Raw genomic sequence first — 16,330 nt, 5'->3', positions numbered from 1 at the left:
GCCTAATGGAGTTCCGTACAGAGTGTACAAGAGTGCTTCAGGAGTTCTACGAATTCTGTGGAAATTGATAAAAGTGGCTTGGGAAAAGCAGGTTGTACCTAGAGCATGGCGCAGAGCAGGGGGAGTCTTTATACCCAAAGAAAAAGATGCTACAAGCATCAGTCAGTTTCGCCCTATTTCACTATTAAACGTCAAAGGAAAGATTTTCTTCAGCATTATTGCTCAGAGATTGTCAACCTACCTATTAAAGAATGGCTTCATTGACACTTCAGTTCAAAAAGCGGGCATTCCAGGATTCTCAGGATGCTTAGAACACATCAGTGTTATCTGGCAACGAATTCAATCAGCTAAAAAGGAGAGGAAGGAGCTCCACGTGACATTCCTGGATTTGGCTAATGCATATGGTTCAGTGCCACATGAGCTTCTTTGGGCATCATTTGATTTTTTCAGGGTACCGATGTCGATAACAAATTTAGTGAAAGCCTATTTTGGAGATTTGCAATTTAGTTTCTCAACTCCAGAATTCAGCACTACATGGCAATGCTTAGAGGTTGGAATAATGGCAGGATGCACCATTTCTCCACTGGCTTTTACCATGGCAATGGAAGTAATCATTAGGGCATCAAAATGGGTAGTAGGAGGAGAGCGCTTGGCTTCTGGGAAGCGACTACCACCAATCAGAGCATACATGGATGACATGACAACCATGACTACAACGGTAGCCTGCACTAATCGGTTATTGGGGAAGTTAACAGATAATATTGAATGGGCACGAATGCAATTTAAGCCCTCTAAATCAAGGAGCATCTCCATAATTAAAGGCAAGGTAGTAGATAAAACATTCTTCATTAATGGTGAGGCAATACCAACAGTTTCTCAGAAGCCAGTGAAGAGTCTAGGGAGATGGTACGATGGGGATCTAAAGGACACAGTTCGAGTGGGAGAAGTTAGACGACAAGCAGTGGAAGGGTTGAAGAGCATAAACAGCTGTGCTCTACCAGGCAAACTGAAACTCTGGTGCTTTCAGTTTGGTCTACTGCCAAGGTTGCTGTGGCCACTGACTGTGTATGAGGTTTCTTTGACAACAGTGGATAAGCTGGAAGCGTTAATAAGTTCATACATCAGGAAATGGTTGGGAGTTCCACGCTGCCTCAGCAGAGTGGGACTTTATAGTAAAGGAGTATTGCAGCTGCCAGTCTCTGCTTTAACCGAGGAGTTTAAGTGTGCCAAGGTCAGACTGGAAATGACTTTAGCAGAGTCACGCGACAAATGTGTAAGGGAGACAGCCCCTGTGGTAAAAACTGGTAGAAAGTGGTCAGCAAAGAAATCTGTAGTAGAGGCAAAGGCTGACCTTCAAATTGGGGATATCGTGGGACAGGTACAGCATGGAAGAGGGGGTTTTGGGCTCAGTTTAGCTCCTCCTAAATGGCACAAGGCAGGCCCAGCCCAAAGGAGGAAGCTGGTAGTCAACGAGGTGCGAAAGCAGGAGGAGAGGATGAGATGTATAAAGGCCATTTCCCAGGCCAAGCAGGGAGAGTGGATGAGATGGGAGAGTGTGGAACAACGCAAAATGGGCTGGCAAGACCTTTGGTCAATGGAAGAGAGTAGGATCAGTTTCCTTATTAGGTCAACATATGATGTTCTCCCATCACCGCAGAACCTAAACCTCTGGGTAGGAGAGGATCCATCTTGTCCTTTGTGTTCATCACCTGCCACATTAAGGCACATTTTGACAGGATGTAAGGTGGCTCTTAGCCAGGGTCGGTTTACTTGGCGTCATGACCAAGTATTGCGATGTTTGGCTTTAGCATTGGAAGGCAAGCGTAGTATGACCAATAAATTGCCGCCTGTTCTAGCAAAACATTACACGCAGAAAACAATATTCCTCCGCCCAGACGAGCAACCACCAAGAAAAGGTGCTAACACCAATTCTCGCCCAGGACAACTGGAAGCTGCTAGGGACTGGAAGATGCTGGTTGATCTTGATCAACGGCTTATTTTTCCACCTGAGATTGCCACCACTAACCTACGACCAGATATTGTTTTGTGGTCTGGATCAGCACGCATTGTTCAACTGATAGAGTTAACAGTGCCATGGGAGGATGCGGTAGATGAGGCATATGAGAGGAAGAAACTGCGGTATGCTCATCTGGCCACTGAAGCAGAACAGCGAGGATGGAGAGTCCAGGTTTATCCAGTGGAAGTGGGTTGTTGTGGTTTTGTCGCACACTCTACAACCCGGTTCCTCAGAGACGTCGGATTCAGTGGCCAAGAGTTGCGTCGTACAGTAAAGAACTTATCTGAAGCAGCAGAAAGGAGCAGCAACTGGCTGTGGTTGAGACGGAAAGATTCTAGCTGGCTGTGTACAGGCCGCCATGCTACGGTTTCGTAGAATTCTTGAAAACTTGAAAGGTCTGTTGGTTTATTTGTATAGGTTGTATAGTATTTACAGTCATTACGTTCCTGTGTATATTGCGTGAATGACGGGTGGTTGGGCAGATATTGTGTTTTGCGGTAGGTGGTATGCCATACGGAACCGTTGCCACTGAAACTGCATATTAACGCACCAGTGGGGCTCGACAGCCTTAGTCAAATGGGTTGGCGCGTATGGTTGGGTTGCGGAGAGATTGTGAGATTGTGGTTAGGTCTCAGCAGCAACTGTTGGTTTATTTGTATAGGTTGTATAGTATTTACAGTCATTACGTTCCTGTATATATTGCGTGAATGACGGGTGGTTGGGCAGATATTGTGTTTTGTGGTAGGTGGTATGCCATACGGAACCGTTGCCACTGAAACTGCATATTAACGCACCAGTGGGGCTCGACAGCCTTAGTCAAACGGGTTGGCGCGTATGGTTGGGTTGCGGTGAGATTGTGGTTAGGTCTCAGCAGCAACTGTTGGTTTATTTGTATAGGTTGTATAGTATTCACAGTCATTACGTTCCTGTGTATATTGCGTGGATGACGGGTGGTTGGGCAGATATTGTGTTTTGTGGTAGGTGGTATGCCATACGGAACCGTTGCCACTGAAACTGCATATTAACGCACCAGTGGGGCTCGACAGCCTTAGTCAAACGGGTTGGCGCGTATGGTTGGGTTGCGGAGAGATTGTGAGATTGTGGTTAGGTCTCAGCAGCAAGAGGGAAGTAGAGGTCAGTAAGCTGGGCTGAGTTGAGTGGGGGACGGAGGGGGTGACTCTGGGACGCCAGAGTCACTGTCGAGCCCTCTTGAGGTGTCGTGGGCTAGTCGACGAAACACTGAGGACGGAAGGTGCCCACTTGAAGACCCTAGAGATGTTCCCTACTCCGCTCAATCCAGAGGGTTGTTATGGGGGGACCGCACTGTGGTTGCAGCCGTTGTGTGTGCTGACACGCAATACACTGTATTAACACCAGACAGAAAATTCACGTCACCAGATGGAAAGAATGGATGGAGAAGCATAGGTTACTGTAAAGCTACGTCTTAGTTGGTGATTATCTTGGCGAAAGCCGAGTACAAATCAGCATGAAGTTTTAACATCTACTCTCGTGTAATGGAAATCTTTAATAATAGGAAACATAATTTTGCTGTTGTTATACTGTATGCCGAAACCATTGCATTTGTTTGCTGGTCTCTGTACATAAAGAAAAGCGAGTGATGCAAATTTGTCATTTTGATTCTGAACAAAAAGGAAGCTCTTTACTAACTTACATGAGTTCTGAACCGATGAAAGAGTAGATTGTAACATTTTTTGTACATGTCGGTTTTGGTCAGAGATGTTAGATTTGTTTTTATCTTGTTGATTTTTCATTGAAAGGCAGTCAACTGTCAAACACAAAGTTGGCCCAAATTTAACCTACGAAGGAACAGTCCTTTAATATTTACAAAACATTTTGTTTTTTCCAAAAAACAAACAAAACTAAAAAAACAGTTCATAAGGATGAAATTATCAACTTGTGTTTAAAACCTGTGAACCCAAGGAGTTTAGATAATGACAATTCAAGAATATCTTTCATCAAAACCCTGAGTGTATCAAATTGTAAATTCCTTTGTTTTGCCTGTCTTTTTTGGACATTAATATTGCTTTAGTTTATGTTTACCATTGCCTTTACCATGCACCCTTCTAGGAAAACGATAAAAAAATGTATTTATTTTAAAATGTTTGGAAGTACTTGGATGGTCCATGTTAATGTATGCATAATGTGTGAGATAGAGGTTGCGATTGTGGTTGATTGTGTGCAATTATTTCATACAATGTTAAATGTTGTGCTGTAACAGTTGTCTAAATCGTTGTTTTTGCATCCTTGGAGAACTTTTCGATGTAGATCAACTTCTGGTTCTGCCTAACTACTTTAGCTCATTTTTAAAAACGGCAGGATGAGTCGACATTTCTGTGGTAATTAACAGCATGTCCTGTCATTGTCTCTCAAACATTTTTGCAACATTTCAGTGGTACTGCCATTGCTACAGACTAACAAATAATTTACATTTCATGTTTATTTCCAAGTCATCTCAAAAAGGTAAGTGATCTCTAACGTTGAACCATTAAAGGTGCTAAAGCACAGCAGTCTACATTTCTAAAAGCTGCTCAGGACAAATACAATTCAATGATAAAAAAAACAACATTGTCAATGTATCATAACAATAATAATATAGCAATAATGATAAAAAGAGTAAAGCAGTTACACAGTAGAAAGAATTCAACATCACAATTGAAGAAATAAAATGGAGAGTAAAATGTACAAAATTCTGCAGGGCAGTAGACAGTGAACCTGTTCTTCAACAAGGATTTTTCTGGACTATGTGTGAGTGAGTTTTCTAGTCAAACATATCGTCGTCGTCCTCATCATTATCAGATTCTGCAAAATATTTGACTTCTTTCTTTGCTCTACCGGATCGATCTCTGCCTGAGTCCAGACGGCTGAAGCTGTTCATGCCTGCGTCTTCATCATCTTCATCGTCAGACACAGCCTTCTTTGGTTTCTAGATGCAAACACACATACACAACATAAGACACTGGATCTTTCATTTACCCATGAGGAAGAGTACAGAGTCAAAAAAAAAAAAGTGAAGAACTTATCTGGACGCATCTGACCACTGAGTATAGCTTGAGTGCAGTGCGCAATATTATTTACCACTGTGCATCACAGTTCTATTGATAATAAAATATTGTGGTTCTGCAATTATTTTGAATCTTTAAGTGGCACAGTTTTGAGCACCAGCCTGGATTTATAATCACCAGACCGTTGGCATCCCCTGCAGGCCAAAATGTTCATCCACATATTCATGTGTTACACATCTTGTTGACTAGCCGTTTTTAAAAAATTACTTTACGGAAAACTATGGCTCCTTTTCTCTAAAATCTACACACAAAACATGCACACAACAAACAATTCAAAACTATTTTAACTTCTAAAAATTGTTTTTGCATAGCAACTCTACACAAATGATTATCCATATGTACACCAAACTACACTATCTTGTGTCTTTTACATTTTCAGTGCGCAGTGGAGAGCACAGGAGTTTGTTATAGCACTCACACGTACATGTGTAAAATTGTTGCTTGAGCTGTATAATGACACTATTGGCTTGTTAGAGCTGCTTTAGAGCAGAATTTGAATTTGTTTCAAGACATGTTGTCTTGTATAAAGCACTACAGAAATATAGGTCACGACTTGTATGTACAGCATATACAAAATAAATAGAAATACAACAAGGTAAAAAATAATTTATTTCTCAAAACAGTAAGTTTTAATTGGGTATAATAACGATCATAAGAAAATGAGTGTGGCATTTAAATGGCAGTTTTGAATTATGTTTCTAGTGATGGAAACTGTTTAGCATTTTGCAAAAAGATGGTTTTACAATTGCAAACTGCAGATAATGCAGTATATATTATGCTTGCAGTTTTGCAGACTTGGTCTGAAGATTAGGTATATGAGTGAATGGTTTCACTGAGTGGACCATAAGTATCACTTTTTCCTCTGCTTTTACAGACAAGGCTTAAACTAGACTAAAATACATGTTTGAGCTGTTTTAACTGAAAGCAACTAATTAAAATATGTCAGTGCCACTGCTTCGTCTCAAGATGCACACCAGTAATGCTGTTTTCTATGGCATTATTTTTTAATTTATTAAAAAATTACAGAACATTAAAAAAATAAACTTTTAATTAAAGTGAACTTTATTCACATTAACACATTATAATAAATATCACATTTAACTGTACCTAATTTTAACTATAATAATTTAATTAGGTAAAAAAAATATTACAATTAAGAATATTGTAAAATTTAAGAAAAAAATTATATTTTAAAATATTTTCAAATGTAGTTTATTCCTGTGATTCAAAGCTGAATTTTCAGAATCATTACTCCAGTCTTTAGTGTCACATGATCTTTCAGAAATCATTCTAATATGTTGATTTGATAAAAATCAGAGATTTTTCTTGAGGAGCAATGTTGAAAAACAGTTGTGCTGCTTCATACGTTTGTGGAAACCATGATACACTATCATTTAAAAAATTGGGGTATGTAAATTAATACTTTTATTCAGCAATGATGCATTAAATTGATCAAAAGTAGCAGTAAATACAATTAAATTTAAAATAAATGGTGTTCATAAAATTTTAATTCATCAAGGAATTCTGAAAATAACGTATCATGGTTTGCTCCAAAATATTGAGCAGCAAAAACTGCATTTAACACTGATAATAATAAGAACCACTATTAATCACAGAGCAAAATACAGCCACAAGCAGCAATCTTCAGGGTCCAAGCAGCAATTGCCTATATGTGGATGATTAGTGATCCAACTGAAATGTATTTTATGATGTGATTTTTACACATGAATAAAGAGTATTGTGAAAACATTTATTCATTTAGCTGACGCTTGTGAAAAGTGAGTATTGTGAAAATTGTGAAGAGTATTTGTGAAGAGTAGAAACAAATTTGACTTGACTTGACTGTTGTAATTACACTGAAGCATGTTACTGACAGGATCAAAAACAAGTAGCCAGACGGAGCTTGCAACGTGCAAGCTTCCTTCATGAGGTCCTTCGTCTCGCATGTCGTGCTCGTGCTCTTCTTCCAAAGAAGAGGACACTGGGTTGAGCACAGCTGGATACATATGCAGACCATCAGTTGGACACGCTCTCTCTCGCTCACTTTGCGGAGCTGGTGAGTGTTCCAAAGATAGCTTCATTCTATACTGATTCTCTATTCTTATTTCTATTTTTACTGCATTAAACAGTAAATATTAATCACAGAAATCAATATGTTGGTTTCCCACTCCCTAATTATTTTATAATAAACAGATAATATGATGCATTTTTTTAAAAACTATTTAAAATGCATTACATTATCTGCATTGAAATACTGTTTTTCACAAGCTGTAATACAGATATAGCTTTTAGGATTATTATTAGTAGTGGATATATCACTCACCCTGCTTGTGGAAGTCTTTCCAGTCTTCTTCACAGGGTTATAAACCTCCTCCTCTGAGCTCGACTGCTTCCTCTTCCTGCCTCGGCCTTTCCAACCCCCTTTTGATGCTGCTGGTGCTTTTTTAGTGCCCGTGTCTGAGTCTGAGTCCCAAACGGATATATCAGGCTTCTTGGCTTTTGCTAGAGCTTTCTTCTGTTTAGGTGCCGTGTCAGCATGTTTCTTAGCTGGACAAACAGAACAAAATGATTTTAACAGACTGGAAACTGGCCATTCACATTTATTGTTAAGATCATAACTGGGCTGAACTGGTGAGCTACATGGCCACTAGTAAAGATCTCTGCAGATCAGATGAGAGATAAATCATTAATGTGTTGATTTTAATAAAGACATGGGATCATTTCACTTTAAGATGCGTAAGAGATCACTCTTTAATGTTTTTCTCTTCAGGGAAAACCAATCAAAGAAAACATATGCCTAGAGCACCTCGTAGTGATCATTATATAAAACACAAAGTAAAACCCTGAGATATTGCTTTATTATAACTTAAAAGCTTTAACTAAAAATATACACAAGCTTAACAGAAATTATTCTGATTAGAGTGTTTTCCAACATTGAATAAAGAAACAGGCTTTAATCCCTTCAAACTTAAATTGTCACTGTGTTTAGGCTAATTAATGAAATGTAATTTTGCCAAAGAAGGACTTTTATTTTAAATAAATGTTCATTTAAAAGCAGCCTACTTCAGTACACTACTTAAGTGTAGTAGTAGCCTACTACACTTAGTATGTAACATATCATCATGCTTAACACATCATGCTTACAATTATACAATTTGAATAATTGTAATGCGATGATCAGCTGCAGATATATCTAAATCAGAGAATATAATAGGTTCGTGCGTTTGGCGGGAGAAATGATTTATTTTTAACAGCGGATTCAGCGGATCTGCATCTCTAGCGCAAGAGCCCTAGAGCCCCCTTTAAAGTTCAGGTACAAGTCAATACACACTCTTTCTTTGTTCAATTTACACACTGAACATGGGTTGGAGCTCTTAATTTTTAACTCTCAAAGTGCACCAGATTAATGAATTATTTTTAAAATGTAAGAAAGTAAAAAAAGTGGGGGTTGTATGGACACCCCTAGTGGGACAGAGGTCCCACCCAGCCCAGTTTCACAAATTCCTTTGGGAAACACTGTATATGATAGAGTTCTTAAAATAAAAAAATCCAATTATCTTATTAAAATACCTAAAATACGTGCCTGTAAAAATAATTTTCTTCAGCCATGATCAGGGTTCCCTTTCGAGGGAACTCTACACTGCGTCGAGAATCGACTCTTTGGGGACGCTCCCTTAGCGGGCGCCTCTGAAGTATGAATGAAACTATTCCAATCCTGATTGGTGTTGCGTCATGACGTAACATGTGACGGCATAACCGGATGCATAAAAGCGATGCCGGCACACACACACACTAGCTTTTCGCTCTTCAGCAAGCGCTCTATGTTGAAAACTGTCTGTCTTATTTGGTGTTGTTTGTCACAGAAAGTTTGATTAAATGGCCAGCGAACAATTTAAAGCTTGTGTGCACCCTTGCCCTCGTTTTATCACGGGTGGGGACACACATGCTTTATGTGTGAATTGTTTGGGAGCGCAGCATGCACGAGCAGCTCTCGAGGGGGCTGCTTGTGTAGACTGTGAAGCACTTCCCATTAGAGTGCTGCGCTCCCGGCTGGCGTGCTTTGATAAGCACGGTCAGGCTCGCGCTCCCCATGGTTCTGGTCCCGCGTCTGTTGAGGCGGCGCGGCGATTGAGATCGTGGGGTTCGCAGCGGGATCTTTTAGATGAAATTGAGACTGCTGAGGCACCTTCTCATTCTTCATCTGAGGATCTCGTGGCCCCTGAGAGTGGTGCAGGAGCCCGCATCGCGGCTTCTCCTGCCCATGATCAGGTCCCAATGCTTGAGCTCTCTGCTTCCGAGGAAGTGGATGTGCTCAGTATTGAAGCGGATGACCGTGATCTAGGCGCGCCAGTTCACGGCCAAGGTTATGAGGAGCTGGTAGAGGTTGTGACTCGTGCTGTGGCCAGACTCAACATTAGCTGGCCACATGATGAGCAGGGAACGCAAGTGAGAAGCAAGCTTGATGAGCGTTTCCTGCAGCACAGATCACAACCTCAGCGCCGGGGTTTGCCGTTTTTCCCCGATCTCCAAAGAGATCTCGAGATCGTGGTATAAACCGCACTCATCCCGTGTCTCCAATCCCAGTGTGGTGGATTACAGCAATGTAGTGGGGGCACGGGATTTGGGTTATGGGAAGATGCCTAAAGTCGAGGAGGCTCTAGCGGGTTATCTTTCCCTGAGTCTGCATCTTCCCTAAAAACCCCGGCGCTGCCTAGTAAGCCCATATATCTGCATTAATAGGCAGGGCTTACATGGCGGCAGGTCGTGTTCATGTCTGGTTCATGTCTGCACTCTATGGCACTCTTGCAGGCATACCAGGCCGAACCTCCTGAAAGATTTAGATGAGGGGGAGGGGCCAACTCCTGAGGATTTTGCGGAGTTGAGAAGAGCCACAGATCTGTCTCTCCGGGCCACAAAAGAGACGGCCCGCGCCATTGGCCGCTCTATGGCAGCTATGGTGGCCACGGAGAGACATCTGTGGCTAAATCTATCTGGTATGAAGGAAAAAGATAGATCCTTTCTGCTGGATGCGCCGCTTTCGCCTTCTGGCCTGTTCGGTGACGCCGTTACATCGGTCGTCGACAGGTTTCAGGAGGCGAAGAAACAATCTGCGGCGTTCCAGCAGTACCTCCCCCGTAAGGCGAAGTCTAAATCTAGTAGGGTGGGGCCAAGAGATCAGCCCCAGCCATCAGCCAGCTCCTCACACCGAGCAGAGCAAAGAGAGAGCGTTTCCTCTAGAGCCCCTCCTCCTGGAGCTTGGCAACAGAGGAAACACTCTCAGAAATCGAAGTCCTCCAGCCAGAAAGGCGACCTGTGGGACGTAATTCAGGCTAGGAGGGCTTCGGGAAAGAGGTCCTAACCGAAGTGGTAGGACCTCTGAGGGCTGTCCCCTCCGCTGTAGAGCAACCGAGGTTGTTCTCGCAGCAGAGCCCTCTAGGAAACGATGTAGGTTGCCCGCCGTCAACGACGCTTCGGGCCGCATCTCTTTCCAGCGAAAATATTATAACAAAGAAAGAGCATCAATTGTGGTCACAAAAACCGTTTCGACTACACCCTGCCGGTATTCCGCTTCAGGGAGTCGAGAAAAATCCTCGAAAAACACCAGAGGCCAGTCTCGAGAGGCTGGTACCCTTAGTAGATTTTGTAGAGGCATGGTATCATCTTCCCAACATATCTGCATGGGTCCTGCATATAATAAAATCAGGGTACAGACTGCAGTTCGCGCGCTGCCCCCCCAGGTTTTCGGGGGTGGTGCAGACTACAGTGGTTCCAGAGCAGGCTCAGGTGATGGAACAACAAGTACAGACTCTGCTGCTAAAGGAAGCCATAGAACGTGTTCATCCTTTAGACAGGGAGTCCGGGTTTTACAGCTGGTACTTTATAGTTCCAAAGAAGGATGGGGGGTTAAGGCCAATTTTAGATCTCAGGGTTTTGAACCGGTCTCTGAGGAGGTTCAGGTTCAAAATGCTAACCATTCCTGCAATCGTGAGTCACATCAGATCCGAGGACTGGTATGTCACGATAGATCTAAAGGACGCTTATTTTCACATCTCCATCCTTCCATGTCACAGGAGATACCTGAGGTTCGCTTTCGGGGGCGAAGCTTACCAATATCGGGTTCTCACACAAAGAAGAGTGTGCTAGAACCATCCCAGTGCACAATGTTTTTGGGAGTCGTGTGGAACTCGATTACGATGCAGGCACGAATGTCTCCCGCACGTATCGAGTCGATTCTGACGATGGTATCCAGGTTAAAGCTAGGCCAGGCCATCACTGTAAAGCAATTTCAAAGAATGCTGGGCCTCATGGCAGCGGCATCCAACATCATTCCTTTGGGCCTTCTACACATGAAGCCCCTTCAGTGGTGGTTAAAAACCAAGGGGTTTTCTCCCAAGGGGAATCCATTTCGTATAATCAGAGTAACGCGCAGATGCCTTCATTCTCTACAAATATGGAAGAAACCTTGGTTCCTATCCCAAGGGCCAGTGTTGGGAGTGTCAGGTCGCCGGAAAACCGTTTCGACAGACGCCTCCCTCACTGGCTGGGGCGCGGTCATGGACGGCCGCTTTGCCAGGGGTCTGTGGCAGGACCATCATCATTCGTGGCATATAAACTGCCTAGAGATGATGGCTGTGTTCAGGGCTTTGAGGAGCTTCCTCCCAGACATCAAAGGTTGCCATGTCTTAGTACGATCAGACAATACGTCTGTGGTAGCCTATCTGAACCGACAAGGGGGACTCAGATCGCGCCCTCTGTGCAGACTGTACGCATTTCCCCCGATCGCTCTGCTTCCGGCAGTCCTGGAGAGGGTCCGTCAAGAGGGCATCAGTCTACTTCTGGTTGCCCCATTGTGGCCGACCCGAGTATGGTTTTCAGAGATAATATCACTCCTGATAGCTCCGCCATGGCAGATTCCTCTGAGGAGGGATCTGTTGTCTCAAGCGGAGGGCACAGTCTTCCACCCTCACCCAGAGCTGTGGAAGCTGTGGGTCTGGCCTCTGAGGGGGTTCAGTACCTAGATGCTGGTCTATCAGCTGGAGTGGTTGAAACCATACTTAGCTCTAGGGCTCCGTCTACTAGGAGATTATATGGCCTCAAGTGGAATGTATTTTCCACTTGGTGTAGAGAACAGGAGTTAGATCCAGTTAACTGCCCAGTGGCTTCAGTTCTGGAGTTTCTTCAAAATCGTTTCTCTGCGGGTCTCTCCCCTTCCACACTTAAGGTGTACGTGGCTGCCATTGCGGCTTTCCATGCGCCATTGAGTGATGGGCCTCTGGGGAGGCACCAGTTGGTCATTCGTTTTCTCCGTGGTACTCGGAGGATGAGACCGGCAACCAGGTCCAGGGTTCCTGCCTGGGACCTGGCAATAGTTCTTGAAGGGTTATCCCTGGCCCCCTTCGAACCTTTGCAGTCGGCTTCGCCTAAGGACTTAACGCTAAAATTGGTATTTCTCTTGGCTATTACCTCACTTAAGAGGGTGGGAGATCTCCAAGCCCTGGCAGTGACACCAGCTTGCTTGGAGTTTGCCCCAGGCAGAGTAAAAGCTTTTTTGCACCCGAGTCCGGGCTATGTGCCTAAAGTTCCATCTAATGCGGCTCGGTCTACAGTCCTTCAGGCATTCCATCCTCCGCCTCATGTGTCGGCAGAAGAAGAGAAGCTTCATTTGCTCTGCCCCGTCAGAGCTTTGAGCATGTACCTTGAGAGGTCCTCTTCTTGGAGAAGGTCGGACCAATTATTAGTATGTTTTGGGTCACCTAAGAAGGGGCTCCCGGCATCCAAGCAGACTATTAGTAATTGGATTGTTCAGGCTATTACTGAGGCTTACAAGGTGCGCGACTTGCCTTCACCTTTAGCCGTGAGGGCCCATTCAACTAGAGGCATAGCTTCCTCTAGGGCCTTTCTTTCGGGAGTACCTCTACAGGAGATCTGTGGGGCAGCCGGTTGGGCTACTCCACATACTTTTATTACGTTCTACAGTCTCAACCTTCCTTGTACGCCTGGTGCACACGTGCTCAGTCCTTGCTGAGTGCCTAAACAGTTTCACTCCGGGACAGGCCTATTTCGGTGCGTGGCCTAGTGGGCACTCGTTCCCCAAAGAGTCGATTCTCGACGCAGTGTAGAGTTCTCTCGAAAGGGAACGTCTCGGGTTATGACTATAACCCTTGTTCCCTGAGAAGGGAACGAGACACTGCGTCGTCCTGCCACACCCCTCGAGGCCTTAGAGCGTCTTGCTTCATCGCTAGGCTAGTGTGTGTGTGTGCCGGCGTCGCTTTTATGCATCCGGTTATGCCGTCACATGTTACGTCATGACGCAACACCAATCAGGATTGGAATAGTTTCATTCATACTTCAGAGGCGCACGCTAAGGGAGCGTCCCCAAAGAGTCGATTCTCGATGCAGTGTCTCGTTCCCTTCTCAGGGAACAAGGGTTATAGTCATAACCCGAGACGTTTTTCCGGGCTCAAAACGAGGTGGAGGTGGTAAAATTCTGTACAATATCCATAGTCTATTGCATTTATACTGATAATTTAAAGAGTGCAACAGGATGTTCAATGAAAAACCATCACCAGGTCTTCACCATCAGGATTTGATCAGGAAATAACATACATTATTGTAATTTGATGAAATACTGCTAGGGCAATTTTATTTTTGTAATAACATGCACTCAAGAATCATTCACAATAAGAGGAATAACAAACATAAAGAAATTAAAAGGGTCAGTTTCAAGATAATTTTGGCATTTAAACATTATCACTCATCACAGGTTGGTTGCCGGTCAGGTACCTTTTTTAGCTGGAGGATTCTCAGAAACAGAACTGTTGGAAAATGATGAAAACACTGGACCCCTGTCATCATCACTGTCTCGCTTCACATCTGAAGAATAAATTAACATTATTAACACACGCACATTATTAACACGATAAAACACCACATTGAACACACACATACCATCATCGCTGCTCTTGTTAGCATACTCTGTTTTAGATGACAATACAGGCTCTGGGTCCCTTTTCTTCGCTGGTGAAGAAGGCCTGAAAATTATTTCATTAAAATGAAAAAAGAGTTGGAATCCATATTTGATTTTCACTTTGAGAATAATAATAATAATAATAAAAGTATACAACATTGTTTCATTAAATGGGTGGACCTCACAAAAAGTTGCCATTATTTTCAGATTCTTGTTAGGTTATTGTAAAACTTAAACTGCTTGTGACAGGCTTTGTGAGATTCACCCAAATGTGAATACATAGGCAGAACATACAAAGTAAATGTTGTTTTTGGAGGAAAAATGTCTTCATCATCTTCTTCATCGTCATTTTGCTGCTCTGTGTTTTTATAGGAGTGAACTGGTGATGATGAACCATCATTCTCCTGTTCTTCGTCGCCACCCTCCTCTTCCTCAGAGAAGTCAAACGTGTACTTGGCCTTCACAGCTGTAAAACATAAAACACAACAGAACATTTCAGGCATGTCTAAAATGTCATGTTTTCATATGGAAGAGTCACTTTTGTTGTAAATTCAACTTAAAAATGTTTCAATCTTACCACTTATAGTTAATGTTTTTTTTCACCTGTAAATAACACCGCATTTACGATCATATCACTCAGGCCTGGTTTACATTATTAAAACAGTAACAATTTTCATTTTGTACAGAGGTATAATGGAAGCACACACACCTGAGGCTCTCCTGGATGTGGTGTCCCTGGGAATAACAGGTTCAATTTCATCCAGCTCATTATCGGAACGATCATCATCACATTCATCATCTGACCATGGATTCCTTTTTTTTACTTTCTTAGCTGGACATTTAGAACCTGATGGCTTCCTTTGTTTCAGAGTACCTGAAGAATATATATATATATATATATATATATATATATCAAAAGCATTTTTTTATGTATTATTTTATATATATATATATATATATATATATATATATATATATATATATATATATATAATAATACATAAAAAAATGCTTTTGAAAGTAAACTGAAGTTAAATACAGTGCCAATATTTATTGTTACCAGGTTCTTTCTTCTCTCGCTTGACCCGCGGAGCTTTTGGTTTGGCTCCTGGTTTGGGAAGGCCGGATGGAGAAATGAGGGAATTCTCTCCTCCATTGGAGCCCAGCGCGCTGTCCTCATCAAACTGCACCTTCAAGGCTGGATCTACCTCACTCTGACACCAACACAGACATCATTAGACACAGACACGCACTGTACCACACTTGACATTTATTAGTTGTGCTTCAGCCTATTTAGGTTTAATTGATACATGACTCTAGACCAGGGAAAGGCAACTTCAGTCCTGGAGGGCCATTGTGAGTTTTTGTCAGGTTTGGAGCTAAACACTGCAGGACAGTGGCCCTCCAGGACCGAAGTTGCCCACCCCTGCTCTAGACAATTACATAAACTAATAATCACAATATTAATATTGTATTTTCACAAATAAGTGCAGTTACTAATAATATTACAAAATATTTCTAGTTGAAAAAGATATTTGGCAGTAAAAAACTGAGTTTGAGTTGCGATGCAGACATACATTTACTGCCATAAAGAACAGTAACATCTGTAAGTGTAAAAAAAAACTATTTTTTACAGGGGGAAAAAATGCAAAGGTTCTGAAACTAGGACAGGATAGACCAGCGGTCAGAAACCTAAACGGCTCGCGAGTTACATTTCACTGGGTACTTTCGCTTTTGCCCCAGAGACATTTTATGTCCTATAAATGTGTTGTATGATAATGCGCGCTGCTTTCAGTGGGCGGGACTGTTTGAAGTTAGCTATGGACCTAATAAAGTTGCTATTATTGAAAAAAATATGTTTTTTATATAATATTATATTCTTTTTAGCTGTGGCTCTTTTAGGAAAATGCATTAGCCAAAAATAAACATAAAAATGTCTCTTTGGTCAAAAAAGGTTCCCAACGCCTGGGTTAGACTCTATAGCCCTTGATTCTACTTTATACCAGCTCGTTAAAATTTACCATTGTTCTTTCACAATATTATACATTTGTAGATCATGGTAACCACGGGTGTAAATGCATGTAAAAATTCACTTTTTTACTATCACTGTAAAAAATAACTATAGAGTTTCTATAAATATAAATGCAAAAACTGAAATAGCTTTGTAATAAAAATCGCTGTTTATTGCATTCTCCAACTCCTGTAAAATATTTAATACATGACATATTAATGTAAAAACGTTCAGAGTAAATATAACACATT

The 16,330-nt window shown here is 42.3% G+C and overlaps 1 protein-coding gene across 2 annotated transcripts in view; it reads right to left on the bottom strand.

The window, feature by feature from the left end:
- Nucleotides 1–4,457: 4,457 nt before the first annotated feature.
- Nucleotides 4,458–16,330, bottom strand: part of top2b (DNA topoisomerase II beta) — a 74,645-nt gene continuing 62,772 nt past the window's right edge. For both annotated transcript variants that reach the window (XM_077222535.1, XM_077222536.1), the window contains exons 29-35: nt 15,129–15,282; nt 14,778–14,942; nt 14,363–14,534; nt 14,050–14,132; nt 13,885–13,974; nt 7,424–7,647; nt 4,458–4,961 (exon numbers count right to left, since the gene is read on the bottom strand). In XM_077222535.1, the coding sequence (XP_077078650.1) occupies nt 4,797–4,961; nt 7,424–7,647; nt 13,885–13,974; nt 14,050–14,132; nt 14,363–14,534; nt 14,778–14,942; nt 15,129–15,282 (1,053 nt within the window). In that variant the 3' untranslated portion in view covers nt 4,458–4,796. The remainder of the gene's footprint in view (nt 4,962–7,423; nt 7,648–13,884; nt 13,975–14,049; nt 14,133–14,362; nt 14,535–14,777; nt 14,943–15,128; nt 15,283–16,330) is intronic.

This window comes from Siphateles boraxobius, unplaced genomic scaffold, assembly GCF_051911475.1.
Source record: "Siphateles boraxobius isolate OS27281-9 unplaced genomic scaffold, OSU_SipBor_1 89, whole genome shotgun sequence".
In the NCBI taxonomy this organism is placed as follows: domain Eukaryota; kingdom Metazoa; phylum Chordata; class Actinopteri; order Cypriniformes; family Leuciscidae; genus Siphateles; species Siphateles boraxobius.
The sequence above is the reverse complement of the archived record's forward strand: the minus strand, read 5'-3'. Positions and strand labels throughout refer to the sequence as shown.